Raw genomic sequence first — 18794 nt, forward strand, 5'->3', positions numbered from 1 at the left:
GCAGGTAGCGGGGCAGTCCGATCCCCGTGGATGGAGCCCCCGCCGCCCCGTGCGCCCCTCTCCGCCGGCTGCCCGCGAGCCTGAGCTCGGGGCCGTCCCGGCTCCCCGGCACCCCTCCTCCGGGGCCCCCGCCCCGCCCCCGGTTCGGGAGCGCCTCGACTCCCTCCTTCTCCCCTCCCCCGCCCGAGGCCGCCCCCGGCTGCGCTGCGCTGCGCTGCGCCCGGCTGCCGGCTCTCCTGCTCGCCGCAGCCTTCCCCGCTGCCCGCTGCTCCGGCGGCTGCGCTCCGCTGCACTCCGGCCGGCGGCGGGACGGTCTCCGCCGGGCCCCGGGTGCTGCGCCGCGGCCAGCCCGGGCCCCCGGACAGCATGGCCCCCCGAGCCGGCTCCGTGCGCCTCCGGCGGGCGCTGGCGCTGGCGCTCTCACTGCTAAGCGCCCTGAGCTGGTCCCCAGCCTCAGCCTGCCCCGCCAAGTGTACCTGTTCGGCCGCAAGCGTGGACTGCCACGGGCTGGGCCTCCGGGCGGTGCCCAGAGGGATCCCTCGCAACGCCGAACGCCTGTGAGTAGCCCTTCGCCGCGTCCCTCCACCCCCGCCCCGGGCCTCACCTCTTCCCTGACCAGACCCGGGCCACCCACCTGGGCTGTCCTGCGGCGGCACCCGCTGGCCGGGGGTCTGGGCGGAGGACTCCTTTCTTTTTCCCCCTAGGAGAGCCGAAGGCCACCTTTCCAACCAGTTCCCCTTTCCTCAGAGCTCCTCCAGCTGATTTTCAGGTCTGCAGCCAGGTGGGCAGGAGTTCCTTGTCTGGACTGGAGGGGGGCACAGCAGGCTACGCTCTGCCATTCCGAATGTCGGTGGTAGCGTCTAGAACCGGGAGGGGCTGCTCTAACAGGCTAAGAACGGAGCGCACCCGGAATGGAGCAGAGCTGGGTGGGGGCGCTAGCTCTGGGGGGCTTCGAGTCGTGGGTGTCAGCACCCGAGACGCTGAGTTCAGTGTGAGAGGCGAGAGGCTAGCCTTCGGGAGGCTAGCCTGTCAACTTAAGTTGATCCTGTGCGTATGGAAGAGGGCTGCCCAACTTCAGAGGAACACAATGAATTTAGATGGATGGAAGGGATTCGTTAGAAACCTCCCTCCCGAGCTCAGATCCTTTGAGATGCCAAGTTGCAGTCCAGGTTCTTTTGTTTTGTTTTTTAATGGCTCAGTTACAAATGCCTTCCAAAAAAAAAGTGGGATCTAGAATGGAAATGCTGACGGGCCCCTTAAATGAGAACGAGCGGTATAATCTTACAAACCGCACTCAGCTTCCTATCTTCTGTGTTTGGCAGTGGGGAACCACTCTGAGAGTTTGATGGATTGACCCTCGTTTTAACCCCAATTGTGCAACCAAATATTTACTTTTACGATGTCAACGTTTTGGAAAGGTTTATCATTTTTATCCTCGAACAAAATTAAAAGCTTGGACTTCTCTAGGACCTCCGAGACAGTCTTGCTGTGGTCCACAGTGACTGTGGAAGGAGATGGTGGGAAGAAGGGGAAATAAGCCAGGGAACAGAGCCCAGAAGTGGGTGAAGGCATCACTCATGAATGATAGGGGCTTCCTTGCTCTTGTCTCTCTGCCACTCTCTGAGTTCTTCTCATGTGTATGAGAGCACAGTTTGTGTGATCCCAAGTGTGTCTGCCCTGTAAAGCTCAAGTGTAGTTTGGATGAGGGTAAAACGATTATAATAATCTAATAGCTCCCTTTTAGGTTGACTTCCAGAGCTTTATAATTTACAAAGTGTTTTCCTCATGACCACACTGTGAGGTTGAATTGTGCAAAAATCATCACCATTTTGCAAGTAGGAAACTGATTCAGAAAAGTGACTTTTCTAAGGTCTCAGAGATGGGAGTAGAAGAATCTAGTGCTTTCTTGGGTCTTCATTGCTTCACATTCGTTCATCTTGGCTCAAGTCTCCCTGTCTTTGGCCTAACTCAAAATGGCTTTCTAATTTTTGGAGCTTTTTTCCCCTAAGCCTCAAATTTTTGTTCAAGAACTAAGTCTGGCACCATAGAATACTATTAATTTCATTTCCAGGAACATGTATTAAGTGACTACTGTGTACAAAGCACTGTATTAGATTCTGGTATTAAAATAAAAAGGAGTCTTTTACAAATGAAGAAACTAAAGCTAGGAGAAGTAAATGTGACTTAACCAAACGATTACCAGAGATTACATGACTTGCTAAAGATTGCATGGTTCATAAGTGGCTGGGTTAGAACTCAAACCCAGACTTTACATCATCCTGCCTGCCTCTTGGGTTGTTATGAGAATCAGTCATTAAACAATTTTAGAATGACACCCACTGTGTGCCAGGCAAAATGCTAAGAGCAGGAAATATGAAGAAAAAGCAAAAGAGAGTCCCTGACCCTCAAGGAGCTTACAATCTGATGGAGAAAAATCATTCTAATGGAGATCAAATGAATTGACTTAAAAGAATGCCTAAATACTATATAAAGTTACATAATAATAGCTAGCATTTACATAATAGTGCCTACTATTATCCTCATTTTACAGTTGAGGAAACTGAGGCAGACAGAAATTAAGTGACTTGCCTAGGGTCTCATAGCTAATAAGTAAATGTCTGATGTTGGATTTGAACTCAGGTCTCTATAACTCATCCTCAGTATCACCAAGTACCTCTCTAAGGTCTCAGAGATGGGAGTAGAAGAATCTAGTACCTCTCATCATCATTATTTTTTTTTTATTAAGCCTATGTTATTATCTAGTCTAATCAAAGTCACATATTTACAATCCAGATCACAGGTTCTTGCTTCCCAATCTATTCCTTTTTCCCACTAAACAGAAATGCCTCTTTTAAGTATTTGTTTTATTGATATGGTTGGGTGGCTTGTTTTATAAACCATGTTTCCTCTCTCCTCTTTTCTGGGCTACGTTTATGATCATGTTAATATAATAAGTGTCAGTGTAGGCAGAGGTCTGTAAACAAGATCTTTCTGGACAGAGTTCTAGATGAGATGGAGTCAGCTACTCCATGGTCACTACATTGACTCTCTAATTCTGTTTTTTGCTCATGTCAAAAAATGTCCATTTACTAGACTAAAAATCTGCATTTCTGAGCTGTCATCTCTGAAAATCCATTGTGTTAGTGAGCTGAAAAATTGACAAGGATGGGCCCCTTTCCTGCTGCATTTGCAGAACAGTCTCAAGCTCTGAGTACCATGTTACAGCAATGTTTCTCCTCTCCCCATCATATGACCCAAATACAACTCAGTGCCACATCTGCTTTGGAGTTTCTGGGTGCCAGCTAATTTCTGATTGGCTCTTCAACTTGATTTCTACAGTGATGACTCCTAACTCTGGATAGGGATTTGAAGAGAAAGGAGAGTGATTTAGTGAGAAGAATTCTGAATTTGGAGTTCAAATAACTCCTGTTATAGCAACAGGAAAGGGCTAAGTCTTTCCCACCTCCCTGTTGTGGTTTACAATCCTTTGCTAATCTTATAGCTCTGATACTTATGCTCCTCTTTCCAAAAATCTGTGCTTAGTAAAAGAAATCTCTATTCTTGGACCCTGTTTCCCAGATATCCTTATCTTCCCACTACCCACCCCCTATACACACATTCACACACATATCCAGAAGGCTAAGGGTTAAAGAACTTTTGGAACTCCTCCAGAAGATGGGGTTCAGGAACTTCCAATACGAATACCACATGGTTTCCCTCTCCATGACTGCCTTCTCTTGGACTGAGACTGTCATGCCTTTGCCTTTTCAAGTTCAGAACCAAGAATTTGGGATCCCTGAACATCACTAGGACTCGATAGGTGAAAGCACATTTGGTTCTCATATTTTCTTGCCCAAGGCAGTCCTTAGGTACTCCTGAGTAGGGAGAATCCACTCAAGGACCCAGGTCCTCTTTTAATTCTGCTCTAGTCTGTTTTCTGAAAAGGGGGGAGGGAAATCTTTGGTTGAAGACTTTTCTGTTAGAGATGAAAACAAAGAAAGAGTTGTTTCTAAAACAGTCCAATCAATGAACAAACATTTATCAAATACTTATTTTATACCAGCTACTGTAGAAGGTGTTGAGAATACAGAGACAAAAAAGGAAATTGTGCAGTCCCACAGTAGTCTGAGGCAGCTGGTGTGCAATGGATAGAACACTGGACCAGGAAAAATGTAGTTCCCATCCAACCTCTGACACTAGTTGTGTGACTCTGGGCAAGTCACTTTGCCTCAGTTTCTTCAACTGTAAAATGAGGACCAACCATATAGGGCTGTCATGAAAAATTAAATGAGGCAATATTTGTAAAATACTTAGTATAATGCCCAGAACATTAGTGTTACATGAATATTTATGTCCTTTCTCCTTTCCTTCCCAGCCCCCCAGTCCCAGTCTGAGTCAATCAATTCATTCCCAGGTACATCCTTCTCATGCCATATTTTCCATATTTTCTTTAGAAAGATACAATCAAAAATCTAGACAGACTCTAGATACTTAATTAACTTGCTAGGTTGAGCAGAAAAGTCTCCTATACTTACACCTATACTCCTATACTAACCCCCTATACTTTTATAATGTTTGACCACCTTCTCTAAGTTGATTTCCTCCTCAGTAAAATGAGAATGATAAATATCTCAAAGACTTTCCTCCATAGAATTATATTGTCTCCTAAAAGAGATAAGGGATGGTAGAGTCTTAGAATATCTCTAAGTCTGTGGGCATTGTATGAGCTATCGATAGTGTAGTTGAGCATCATACATGTCTTTCACTTTATTTCTAGACATTATTGCCACCCTGACCAAGGTATGGAGAATAAACATCTGATTTTTAGCAGCTGGCTCAGTTAGTACCATAATTGAATGTAGAGGTAACTATTTTCTTCCCCTCTTCTACTCAATGTAATTCCACAAATATTTATTAAATACCTGCTACATACAAAGCACTGTACTAGATAGACATTGTAGATGGACAAACTAAAGAGGAACTTTCCCTGAGGAACTTGTATTCTGTGGTAGTATACAACACACACACACACACACACACACACACACACACATATATAGAGTTTTACCCCCTCCCCCCCAACAATTTGAGGGAGAGAATAGTGAAGACAGATCCATTAGGGTGGAAAGATTTCTTACCTGCTCTGAACTGAAACCCAAAGAAAGTTCAGTTGTGAAATTTCTATTCCACAAACTCTCCCAGAATCTTGGGCATTTCCAGGCTTAACTTGGCCATATAAAGAATTTCTTCAAGGACAAATTTTTGTTTGTTTTCAATTGTATATAAGAAAGATAACGACTTAATTTAAAGAATACAAAGTATTGGCATGAGAGTAGGAACTTTACATTTCTTTCTAATAGGTTTTTAAACTTCTCATGGTTCTTCCATGGGCAACAGCTATGTTAGCTTTGAAATCAGATGCCTTGCAACCATTTCCCACCCCCTCACCCCCGAACTTGAAAGGATGAAAAATACCTTTTCATAAGGAAGAAGAAACTGTCCAATTTGCTTTCTTCCCTCCTTCTCCCCTAGGTCCTGGTCACTTCAGGAATCAACTCTCGCCTCCTCAAAAGGCATTCTTTTAATGACTTTTTTATTTTGTGTTTTTCAAACTTGACAGAAACCACCAATGATATTTCACATACAAAGAAGAATAGAAAAATAGTTTTGTATATTAAATTGCAAATCTCCATCATGCACAGCTACAGCCAGCATGTTAGGTCCAAAGATTTCTCACTTTTCAATTTCCCTTTCAACTTTCTTTCATGGATTTCAGGAATTTAAAAAAAAACTACATCAGTGACTATTATTCAGGAAGTTAGATGGGGCAATGGAGAGAGCACTGGACCTGGAGTTAAGAAGCACTGAGCTCAAATTGGCCTCAGAAACTATTTGGAGCAGAAAAGTTCTCCTTAGTTGAGTCATCTGTTAAATGGGGGGAAAGAGAAGGTAATAATGGTACCTACCTCAAAGGGTTGTTTTAAGAATAAAATAGTACATAAAAAACCAACTTTTTTCCATCAGTATTTCTTCTCCTTTAGCCCTCCTTGAAAAAAATGTAAAATCTATTATCAATAAGTATAGCCAAGAAAAAAATAAAATAAAATTCATATATTAATAGAATATAAAAAATGTACATTTTATTTTATACCACTAGTCTTTTGCCTTTCCATTAAGAAGCTTGTTCCATTGTTGGCAATCTGAAGTTGTAGCTGACCATTGCATCAGAGTTCTTCATTTTTTCAAGTTTTTTTTTTTAGTATTATAGTTATATAAATTAGCCTCTGGTTCTTCTCACTTTACTCTGCATCAGTTTATTCAAGTCCTTCCAGGTTTCTCTGAAATTATTCCTTAAATACTGCCTTGGATTGGAATAAAAATCCACTATGTCCAAGTACCCACAAATCATTCTGACACTCCCCATGTGATGAACACCCTGTCAATTTTAGTTTTTTGCTATAATAAAAAGTGCTGCTTTGAGTATTTTTGTGTGTTTAAGTCTGAAAGACACTTTTATTCACAATATAATTTTAATGAAAATAGGAATAAGAATTACTCAGAGAATAATTTGAGCTCCCCTTTACAGGGATTCAAGGAACCCTGTTAAATTGCCAATAATTAAATGAATATCCAAGCTGGGGTCTGTGTTCCAACTTCTACATCATTATGTCAGCACTTCATTGGAGAAAAGAACCCCTTACTGTCTCTTATAAACTACTTACATTTTTTCCCCCAACTAAGGAGGTGACACCCACAAGAAAGCTAAATAAACACAGCAGAGATTTTGGTGTAATTTATTATCTGTGCAGCAAAGATAGGAACAGAGAAGGGAGGAAGTGAATGGTGGCTGAAATGAAAACATTTACCATGTAGCCCAGAGTAAACAGATGTTGCATTTACCCTTTAAAGTACAAAAGAAGTCCACAGATGTGATTCTTCTCCAACCACAACCTCAGCCTGGGGAAAAAAAAAAGAAGCAGAAGCAAGACAGATGAAAATGAACCCTCGCAGGCTCTCTCCCCTCATTCTTGCCAAGAGACAGGCGGGGTCCATTTTTCACCAGGAGAGAGGTGGTGGCTCCAACAACAAAGGGCAGGAGTGAGGGCAGGAATGGACATCTTTTGGTTTTAGCTTGGCCCTAGCACATACTGGAGACTGCTGTATTTAAATAAACATTTCCTGTTTGTAAGGGAAAAAGGCAAAAGGCTGAAACGTGAGAATGTGGTAACTTAATTTTCTCCATCACTCCAGATGACGTCAAGCTTCCCTGGTGGTTGTGTCCAATAAAAACCAACACTGTGTCATAGACTTTCTCTCACTTGACCACAATGGTTTCAAGGTCAACCAGGCATCTCCCTAAGCAGCTGGACAGTAAGACCTGGAGTCCCAGCATTTGTAGCCACCAAAGACCAAAAAAGTTATTGAAATGATGAAGCTATTTAGTAGAGAAGGAAAGAATAAGGGAACCGATGTTCCTTGAAGCTTGGCTTTGTGGCTTATGCTTGAGGAGACAGCAGTATAGTGCAGGGAACATGATAGGAGAGACTTGGCTTTTAATCTCTCTTCTATCAGCTATGTGACTTTCAACCTTGGTCTTGCTTCCTTGGGCCTTAGTTTCCTCATCTATAAAATAAAGATGACCTCAGACTGCCTTTCCAGGGGGTGATATTCCTTGCTCTGTATATTGTCCTCACTCTTCTCCTTATCCCAGTCTAGACAGTCTTGCCTGGCTGGACTAATGTTATGGTCCCCCCCTACTGCTCTCAGTAAACTTACCCTGATTGGCTCCATCTCTATTAAGTGAAGATTACTGCTAATGTGTTTTATATCTTTTCCAGGGGCATGCTGCCTTGTGGTTCATTTAAATAAATTTTTATTTCAGTTATTTATTTATTTATTTTCAATGTGGATTTTCATAGGGGAATTTTTGGCCCTGGTTTAAAAAAAATACATTCATTCCTTCTATCTTTCCTTAAATACCTCCTTTTACTGACTTCCCCTGTCTGCCTCTGTTGTTGCTTTTTACTTGAAACAGCTGTATTTACTAGTGTACTCCACCCTCATTATGTAAGATGGTCTTAACCCTTTCAGATTTGGGAAGGCATGCATTGTCTCCTGGGGGTTAATCCCCCTTTCTTCTGGAAGCTTTTCTAGGACACTCTAGATCCTCAGTGAGCCAGTAAGAGAGGGCTAGCCTGCTGTGGTACACTGTTTTTTTTTTTCCTAAGGCAATTCATTACCCATAATACCCTTAAATTTAAATGGGACTATCCCAGTTGGGAAGATCTTGTGGAAAGAGGATACGCATATAATGAGAGGGAATTGTAGTTTTCTGGAAAGAACACCCTGGATCTGTAGCCAGAAGACCTGATTTGAATTCTAGCTAGGTTTTTAAGTTCCTAGAGGGCAGGGGGTGGTTTTATCAGTCAATCAGTCAACAATCATTTATTAAGATGCTACTAATACTGTTTTTTCTTTAAAGCTCTTTCCTCTTATCCCTTTTGTCTTTTGCCCCAATGAGGATTTCAGTCAGTCAATTTTGAATTTATTAAGCATTTGCTATTACCTGTCAGACAGGCTATTGGAAATGTAAAAAGAGGCAAAAGACAGTCTCTGACCTCAAGAAACTCACAATCTAAAAGGGAGATGGTGGGAAAACAAATGCAGCTAGGTGGAGTATTTACAAAAGGAATAGATAGTTCAAAAGGTATAATCATAGAAATACAAAGTTATTCTTCCCAACCCCGCCCCCCCCTCCCAGTCTTTGGGAGGAGAAGAGGATTTGGTTCATAGTTTAGTTCAGTTCCCAAAAAGCACATTTCAAGTTCCAAGCTCAGTCCCCTCTTGCATTTGAGTCTTAGATATCCAGCTCCACCAACCAAGGTAGTCAAAGTCTGAAATTTAAGGAGGACAAACAACTTTGAAAAGAAACAAGTAGCCCTTGGATCACTTCTCAAGAACTGGAATAAACAGAAACTGTTACAGTTTAATAGATAGATAGATAGATAGATAGATAGATAGATAGATAGATAGATAGATAGATAGATAATTGAGAGGAGCACAGCCAGAAAGATGTAGAGAGAGCAAGAAGCTCGAAGATCCAGGCAGCCAATCAAAGTAGGCTACCTCTAGCCAAACTGTAAGGGGATACATTTGAATTGAATTGTATGACCTTCATCTTTCTGGGCTCAGTTTCCTTTTCTGTAAAATGAGGGGATTTGTCTAGATGACTTTGGTCAGATCCTTTCCAGTTTTAAGTTCTCATTTGTTGCTAAAATGACTGATACCCAATCTCCTAAACACATACATTTCTTCTTTACCTGCCCCAGTGTGGGTATTACATTCCTGGGCACAGGGGCTCCCTGGGAATAAATTACTTTGCAGCAGGGTAAGGGATCTGGACAGGATGAATGCTGGGAGTGATTGTATTTGGGGTTTGGACTCTGCTGCTTCTGTGGTCCTTTCATTCATCTATTTCCAGCTTTCCTAATAGGGCCTATTATCCCATAGAGAGTATTGTAGACCCTGATTCCACAGCATGCCCAAATTGAGAAGCAATTTGGAAGGTTAGTCCTCTGCTTACTGCAGAGTTTTTATGTGGTCTGAGGTTTGCATTGCATAAATATATTATCATATGTTGGGGTGGATGATTCTGCTGAGACCTCACTGGCCTGCAACTTCTTAAGCTTCCCTTACTTGGGTTCTGTCGCCTCAAACCTCTTTGCCGAAGCACTTCTCAGATTCTTTAGTTTAGACTCAGTGAGTTTCTGTTAGAATTTAATTTTTCTGTTGAATTTTCTCAGAATCTTTAACCTCATTCCTTCCCCATTAGGATGTTACATCCCATGTTGCTAGGCTTTATTTTTCCTTTTACTTTTCCCCCTGGAAAATTTTTCTGCCTATGGAATCCATTCCCACTGCTATCAAAACTGAGATGATTTTATTCTACTTCATCAGGCCAATGGTTTTCTCCAGTATCTCAGGTGTCTTCTGTAAGATAAACAACACATGGAAGGTTTTCCTTGGGCAACATTGACTCAGGAAATAAAATTGAAGAGGAACCCATGGGGCTGTTGCTCTTTATGCTTTATTCATCTCTATCTTGGACTCCTGTACTCTCATTAGTCTTGTGTATTTTCATGTTAAATTAAAGCAAAGCCCCCTTTCTAAATAAAAATCTCACAGAATCAAAATAAAACAGAATTGTTGAGCTCAAAATCTCTCTTTTTAAAAGTATGTTATGTATGTATGTGTTTCTTTGTTCTTGACCTAAGTAATAATGCTTGAAGGTCAGTGTTTTTAAACTTTTGGCTCTAGAGATGTTGGAAATTTCCCACTGGGGGATGCCCATTGATTAGAAGCAGGATTCTAAAGTGGGAGTCTAGAAACTTAGTTTGTAGTCTCAATTCTTCTATCAAATGTCAGCTACTGGATCCTACCCATTGGTTTCACTCTCAGTCTTTTCTTTTGCCCTGAGTTTTTAATGACCTTATGTTTATCTTCTTGGTTTTTACCGAGGTGCCTTGCTCTAGTCTACAGCCTTCCCTTTCTATGACCTTGGAAAAACAACCTTGTTTTTCTGGAACTCAATTTCTTGACCTTAAAAATGAGGACTTTGTAGTATTTTCTAAGATCCCCCCTTTAAGCTCAAATATTTGAGTAAAATGTAAACTTTTTAAAGGTAGTTTTTAAAAATGTCTTTGTGATTCCACTGAAAAATGCTTGCTTGAGATGATGAGACTATTTACTTGTGTACCACATTGGTTTCTTCCTTATTCTATTACATCCCATCTTCCAAACTCTAGGCATTTTCACTGGTTATCTCTTATACCTGGAATTCTTTCCCTCCTTGCCTCTACCTTGTAGTCTCTCTGGCTTCTTTCAAGGCTTATCTAAAATCTTATCCTTTCCTGTATCTCCTTAATGTTGTACTTTCTCTTTGAGATTGTCTCCATGGTCTGGTATCTTATACTACTACTACTACTACTACTTCTACTACTCTTATTCCTCCTAACTACTACTACAACTTCTAATTCTATGTCTTTTTAATTCTATACCAACTACTACTATTAGTTTATTAGTACTACTATTACTTTTCCTCCTAACTACTACTACTATTACTTCTTCTTCAACTACTACTGTTTCTTCTTCTACTTCTAGTATTATTCCTTCTCCTCCTAACTGCTACTACCACCATCATTACTACCACCACTTCTACTACAACTACTATTCTATTACCACTACTTCTATTTTCCACCTCCTAACTACTACTTCTTTTTCTACTATCACTACTACTACTACTACTAGTAACATTTATATAGGGCTTACTACATGTCTGGCATCTCCTCAAACTCTTTATACTTAGTGTCTCATACAAACAGACCTGGGAGGTAAGTTGCTATTATTATCCTCATTTTACAAATTAGGATATTCAGACAGACAGAGGTTAAGTGATTTGCCCAGAGTCACACAGCTAGGAAGTATCTGAATTTGAATTCAGATCTAGCTACCTTTGTTTGTATATAGTTGTTTCCATGTTGTAGCCCTGTTTTTGTAATCCTATAATTTTACATAGTGCTTGACTGATTGACTTAACTTTAATTGAATATTCTATGGTTCTCAAAGGGGCTATTTGGTTTTGTGACCAGATTTTTCCCTCCTCTTTGCTGTCTCACGTTTCTATCTTACCAGATGCTTATCTGTGGGCTTTGGGGCTTTCCATATTTGACAGACAAGAATTCTACTGGATTCGCTGGGTTTGGTTTGTGTTTTAACATCAAATTTCTTGTCTGGAGCAGAGCTTGGCTTAGGGCACCATGTCTTCAGATCAGATTGCTTTTCTGTGCCTTCCTTCTTTCACTCCTTAACCCTATTCTATTCTTTGGCTTTGGTGTTTCTCCTGGTTAATTGACTACCACGCATTTTGACTTACAATCAGGATTTGTAACCTCCAAATTCCTAACTGCTTGTCTTGAATCTGAGCCATTGTTTAGCACATATACAAATATATTGTATTGAGATATGTACAGTATATATTCATGTGTGTATTTATACATACATACACACATACTTTATTTCTGCTTAGCTGCTTGGCTTCAAATCACTTGCCTTACACTGGCCTTCATTGCTTGAGGATGTCTTGCCTTCATTCTAAATTCTTGATTTTTTGATTCTTTCTTAGAACTTCTCTTGTGACTGACCAGCTTTTGTGCCTTACCCATTCTTTGTTTTCAACTTTTGTCATAATTCTCAGTTTTGCCATCTTCTATCATTGCTTCCCATTAGCTACTTGTAGTAATTACAGTGAGGTAGTTACATTTTGAATATGAGATCAAAAGATTGTAGGATGATATCAGAAAAACCATAAAGATCATGAAGTTCCTTAACCTCAAAATTTACAATAACTTAAGGTGTGGGTTTCAGATGGAATCTTCTTGGTCCTGACTGACAGTTTCAAAGTAGCAGTGTTCTTAGAAAAATCCCCCAAACATGGTATTGCCCTGGATATATCAGATGTTTGTGATCATTATTGTCAAAAGCATTTTGTAAGCTTATGACATTTTACCCCTGATACCTTTGACTGCTGAGCTTTATTTCAGGAAAATCAAATAGTTACAGTTAGTTCTTGAGAATGTCAATGCCTAGAAACTTCATTCATACAAAGCAGGGGATTTTAATGCATGGATATAGGGATTTTTTTTTATAAGAAGGCTGATAGGTATAGGAGAGAGTTAAAGAAATTTCAGGGATGTCAATCTATTCTTCTTTACCCTCCCCCTTCTCCACCAGTACCATTCAGCTCTATAATAAGTATGGAACACTGCCACCTTTAAAAGTCCTATAGATTTTACTTGGGCTCCTCATACATCATCTTGATTGGTGTTACATTGGTGGGTTGTAGCATTTAAGTGTCTTCATCAAATGCTAATGCCCCACATTGAGGCATTAAGTGACACAGTAGAACACTGGACTGAAATCCAGCCTCAGACTCTAAGTTATATGACTCTGGGCAAGTCAGTTAACCTCTCTCTGCCTCACAAAAAAGAATGTCTAACTTTTTAATTCTTCTGGACCACATCACCCAACAAAAACTCATCAAGAGTCACATATAGAATTAGATGTTTATGCCCGTAATGTAACCCATGTCACCAATGATTTTAATTAAAAAAAATGTAATAATGCTTCATGAATGGGTTTTTTTAAAGAAAGATTTTATTTATTTTTGAGTTTTACAATTTTCCCCCCAAAGTCCATAATTCTTTCTCTGGATACAGGTGGTATTCTCCATTGCAGATAACCCAAAATTGTCCCTGGTTGTTGCATTGAAGGGATGAGCAAGTCCATCAAGGTTGATCATCACCCCCCATGTTGCTGTTAGTGTGTACAATGTTTTTCTGGTTCTACTCATCTCGCTCAGCATAAGTTTCATGAATGGGTTTTGAGGGCTTAATGCAGCCTAAAGGCCTTAAGTTGGACAACCAGATCTTTCAAATGGTGATGATAATAGCACCTACCTTGCTGGGTGGTTGTAGAGATCAAAATGAGATGATCTGGCAGACAGTAGATAGTTAATAAATATTTGTTTTCTTCCTTGTGTATGTTCTATTGTTGTTGGCTGTCTTAATCTTGAGCTGACCTCTGCAGTACTTGTAGGCACCTCAGCTTCAGATTACTCCCCAATTCCAGACCCCAGACCCTTGATTTAATATTGTCTATGAAAAGATTCATTGGTAATTTCTGGATTACTCACTGAATTTCATAATTATTAATCATGCAAGCTCTGCAGACATTAGGACCAGATAAGAAATTTTAGGACTCCTGCAAGAACTCTCTAGTAGCATCATTTGTACTTCAAGCATGTCAGAACACAAACTGTCTATTGGATAACATAGACTACCCAGGCCTTGAAGGGCAGACTCCATAATCTATGGGAGATTAGTCTATATGTCCATGAGCTCCACAGCTCCTTGTCCGGCAAGGATTCTGTTAATTGATGCTCCTCAGACATGATGGCCTTTGGTTTGTGTGCATGGGGCAAATGAAGTTTCCATCACAAGTGAAAGGTCATCAATTTTGTTCCAATGCTATATGGCTAATACAAAAATTGAAATCTGTTTTTCCTTTTCCCACCAAAGTGACTAACAAGGGAAGGGCCACCATGCTAGGCTCAGAAATGAGATTTATGGTATTGTGGGGAAATGTTGGAACAATGAAGAAAACTGCACTAAACCCCTAGGAATAATTAATGAAAAGTGAATTCCACTCATCTCCTTTTAATGGTACAAATATAGAGGAAGAACTTGCACATAATAAAAAAGTACAAGTGGAATTAAAAAAACTCATGGGGAAAATATTAATCTGAGAACAATTGTATCAGAGAAAGCCTTCAATTGTGCCTCAGCTGCTAGCTGGCAAACTGCTCAAGCTCTGATTTTTATTAGAGTCCACAACTATGCACAGAACACTGACCTTATTTAAGAAGTATTTCATAAACAGTGCCACTTTGCTCATGTAGTGATTTAAGGTATCCATAAGTAAAGAGATATAGGGCTGTATTATGGGGGGTCTTCTGTATGACCGCTGATGCTCTGGGACTTAACTCTTGCCTTTGACATCACTTCCCTGTGTTCTCTGGTAGAGGTGGGGAGGCCTCTTCCTTGTTCTCTACTTCAGGATCTGTCCAGGCAGATGTGGAGGAGGATGGGGACCCTTTTAGAGGAGGTTTGGAGAAGCTGGGGGGTAGGGGAGGTGAGGACAGAGTTGGTTAGTCCCAGGAGGAAATGGTTAAGAACCTTCCCTTGGCTAGTAATGCCCCTTCTCTGATTGCTCTGCTTGGTCTGTGGAGACTCATTAGTAGTGGTTCTGAAACAACATTCACCTGATTCTTTTGGAAAGGGTGGGTAGTGGAGAACTAGAGCCAAGGTTTGAGTGGAACATGTGCACATGCTGCACAATAACTCTTCCAGCTAGAAACTGGCACCTCCCTTTCCATCTCTTGCCAGTTTACAAGTATAGAGGTTATGCTCCAGGACCTGGTTCTCTTCCATTCCCCTGCTGCCTCCTCCTTCTTCCCTCCTAACAGATTCACAGACTATACTGAGGCATCCTATAAAGAATATTGGATTTGGAATAGTAGGGACTGGATTTAGAATTCACTTACACTACCCTTAAGAAGTTTACATCCTGGGGCAGCTAAGTGGTACAGTGGATAGAGCACCAACCCTGGAGTCAGGAGGATGTGAGTTCAAATTCGGACCTCAGACATTTAATACTTACTTAGCTGTGTGACCTTGGGCAAGTCACTTAACCCCATTGCCTTGAAAATAAACACACACACAAAAAGAAGCCTACACTCTATTGGGGAAAACAGCATAGACATAAGGAGACAAGTATTTACAAAATAAATTAAAGGCCTTTTTTGTGGTAGGGCAGTAAAAGAGAAAAGTATTTACAATTCATTTAAACTCTTAAGCCTATAAAATGTTTTCTTGTTCTTCTGTCACCTTTACTATCCCAGGAGGTGAAATGAATGTCTCTTACTAATGCTAGCTTTTCCCAGTTTTATATTTTAGCTACCTAATCTTCTAAAAAACTCAACCCTGGTTATAAATTTTCAAGGTGTGAGGGAGACTAGAGATTATTTCATCCAAACTCTTATCAATTTACAGAGGAGTGGGGAAGTGATTTACTCAGCAGACTAATTAGCAGAACTGGTTTCTTTATATCTGACTTCAATCTTTCCTACTGTGGTTTATGTTCAGTACCTAACTTTGGTCTAAAGTGGAAACCACTCAGAGACACAGGATCTCAAATAGCTATGCAAGAAGTTATAGGTAGGTGAAAGGTAGGTTCAAGTTTCTGGGCTGATGGCCTGAAGTGCGCTTGGTGTGTCATGGGGTGAGAGCAGACACATCTGGTTCATGCTTTATGGATGATTGGCTGAGGGGATGATGTCAAGAAAGGAAGGAGGTTAGAGATAATCTCTATTCAGATAAGAAATAGAGTCATGGTTTTGGAAGTGCTGAATTCCTTAAAGGACAAGGACACTGAAAGATGAATAACCAAAGGGAACACATTGATTGAGGTCTTAGGATACAAAATCCAAGAAGTAAAAACTTGGGAACCAAGACGAGTACAGGAATTCAAAATGGGGGCAGGGAGGGGAGGCTGCTGCCTCATGGGAGTTTTTAACTACTTTGAGTTGTTTTTTTCTAATTACTTCATACCACAAGATGGAAACTGATCTGCTGTGTTTAGATGTACATTTTAATGCATTCTGGAAAATTTCCTATTAGTTTCCCCCTTATTCTCTACTGTACCCTCTCCTGTACATTTCTAAAAAAAAAAAATAGCAAAACCAAAATCTCTTCTGGGCTCATTTTCTCCTTAGTGAAGCCTGTTTCATTCTGATTATAGCCATATTCTGGAAGAATTCTCTTTCCCTTTTTGAAACTGGAAGCATGGACTTCGAAGACACTATGGTTTCTTTGTGTTACTAATGATCAAAGGACCTCATTGCAAAACATCAATTCATGAGCAGCACAGTGTTGAAAGTTTGTCTTGTTAAATATGAATTTGGGAAGTGGAATAGGAGAACAGCTTCGTCAAGGTAGAAGGACATGACTCCAGGGCCAGTATTCTTAACCTGAGATCCATGAACTTTTTTTTTAATTAAAAAAAAATGAGAACTATTTGAATATATTTAGTTTTCCTTGTAATCTTATAAAACTTATATTTTTGCATTTAAAAAATTATTCTGAGATATCTCTAGGATTCACCAGGCTGCCAAAGGACAGGGGTACAAGATAACTCAAAAGGTTAAGAATACTTTCTCTAGTGAATTTACTGCTATTAGACTGTGGTATAAAGAAATCAATGGACCAAGACACTGCATCTCAGACTGCCTTTGACTGTGTAGCCTTGAGCAAGGCATTTTAGTCCTTTGGAACTCAGTTTCCTCACTTGTAAAATGAGGTTGAACTTGGATGATCTTATCTATAAGGTCTCTCCCAATATTATGGTTCTAAGATTAGATGATCTTCCATTGGGCAGGGCTGAGAACCTTTATCTAGATGTTAGTGAATTCAGACCAATCCAAGGAAACGTCCAAGAGAAATGAGTCCAAATGAGTCCAAACTTCAAATTATACAATTGCAGATATCCTCAATTAAAGTTGTTTCATTTTTTGGAAAGATTTTATTTGAGTTTTAAAATTTTTCTACTGATCTGGCTTCCTTCCCCCCAACCCCCACAGAAGGCAGTTTGTTAGTATTTACAATGTTTCCATGGTATACAATGATCTAAGTTGAATGTGATAAGAGAGAAATCATATCCTTAAGGGAAAAAAGAAGTAAAGTATAAGAGTTAGCAAAATTACATAATAAGATTTGGGTTTTTTTTTTTAATTAAAGGTAATAGTCTTTGGTCTTTGTCCAAACTCCACAATTTGTTCTCTGGATACAGATGGTATTCTCCATCGCAGATAGTCCAGAATTGTCCCTGATTGTTGCACTGATGAGATGAGCAAATCCATCAAGGTTGATCATCACTTCCATGTTGTTATTAGGGTATACAGTGTTTTTCTGGTTCTATCCATCTCTCTCAGCAATCAGCAGATCCCTCAAGGCTTCCCTGAATTCCCATTCCACCTGGTTTTTCATAGAACAATAGTGTTCCATGACAAACATATATCACAGTTTGTTAAGCCATTCCCCAATTGAAGGACATTTACTTAATTTCCAATTCTTTGCCGCCTCAAACAGGGCTATTATGAATATTTTTGTACAAGTGACGTTTTTACCCTTTCTCATGATCTTTTCAGGGTAGCTGGATCAAAGGGTATGACCATTTTTGTTGCCCTTTGGGCATAATTCCAAATTACTCTCCAGAAAGGTTGGATGAGTTCACAGTTCCACCAACAATGTATTAGTGTCCCAGATTTCCCACATCCCTTCCAACATTGATCATTGTCCTTTCTGGTCATATTGGCCAGTCTGAGAGGTGTGAGGTGGTACCTCAGAGATGCTTTAATTTTCATTTCTCTAATAAGTAGTGATTTAGAGCAATTTTTCACATGGCTGGATTGCTTTAATTTCCTCATCTGTAAATTACCTCTGCATATCCTTTGACCATTTGTCAATTGGGGAATGGCTTTTTTTTTTTACAAATTTGACTCATTTATATATTTTAGAAATGAGTCCTTTGTCAGAAATACTAGTTGCAAAAATTGTTTCCAAATATTTATTACATTTCTTTTGATCTTGGTTATAGTGGTTTTGTTTTTGCAAAAGCTTTTTAATTTAATTTAATCAAAATTATCTAGTTTGTTTTTAATGATGTTCTCCATCTCTTCTTTGGTCATAAACTGCTTGAGGGAAGAATTCTTTTTTTTTATCAGAGATATTTATTGAGCTGAGATTGCCTCATAGCTTATTTCCAGGACATAGAGGTCATATCCATTCAAATTGAACTTAAGTCATGTAAATAGAAATTAATTTCTAATTAACCACATCAAGAGGGTCCATTAGCTTTTTTTTTTAAGATTTTATTTATTTTGAGTTTTACAATTTTTCCCTTAATCTTGCTTCCCTCCCCCCAAGGCAATTTGTCAGTCTTTACATTGTTTCCATGGTATACATTGATCCAAATTGAATGTGATGAGAGAAAAATCATATCCTTAAGGAAGAAACATAAAGTAAAAGAGATAGCAAGAGGGAAGAATTCTTAGTAGAGGTCACATAGGTAACAAATAATGGAGCTCTTATTTGAACCTAGATTATCTGATTTAAGTATCT

The 18794-nt window shown here is 40.0% G+C and overlaps 1 protein-coding gene across 1 annotated transcript in view; it reads left to right on the top strand.

Annotated features, from left to right (window-relative positions):
• The first annotated feature begins 366 nt into the window (after positions 1-366).
• The window catches only part of SLIT3 (slit guidance ligand 3), an 805773-nt gene continuing 787345 nt past the window's right edge, over positions 367-18794 (top strand). The window contains exon 1 of the mRNA XM_074204955.1: positions 367-557. Within this exon, the coding sequence (XP_074061056.1) occupies positions 367-557 (191 nt within the window). The remainder of the gene's footprint in view (positions 558-18794) is intronic.

This window comes from Macrotis lagotis, chromosome 1 (assembly GCF_037893015.1).
Source record: "Macrotis lagotis isolate mMagLag1 chromosome 1, bilby.v1.9.chrom.fasta, whole genome shotgun sequence".
In the NCBI taxonomy this organism is placed as follows: domain Eukaryota; kingdom Metazoa; phylum Chordata; class Mammalia; order Peramelemorphia; family Peramelidae; genus Macrotis; species Macrotis lagotis.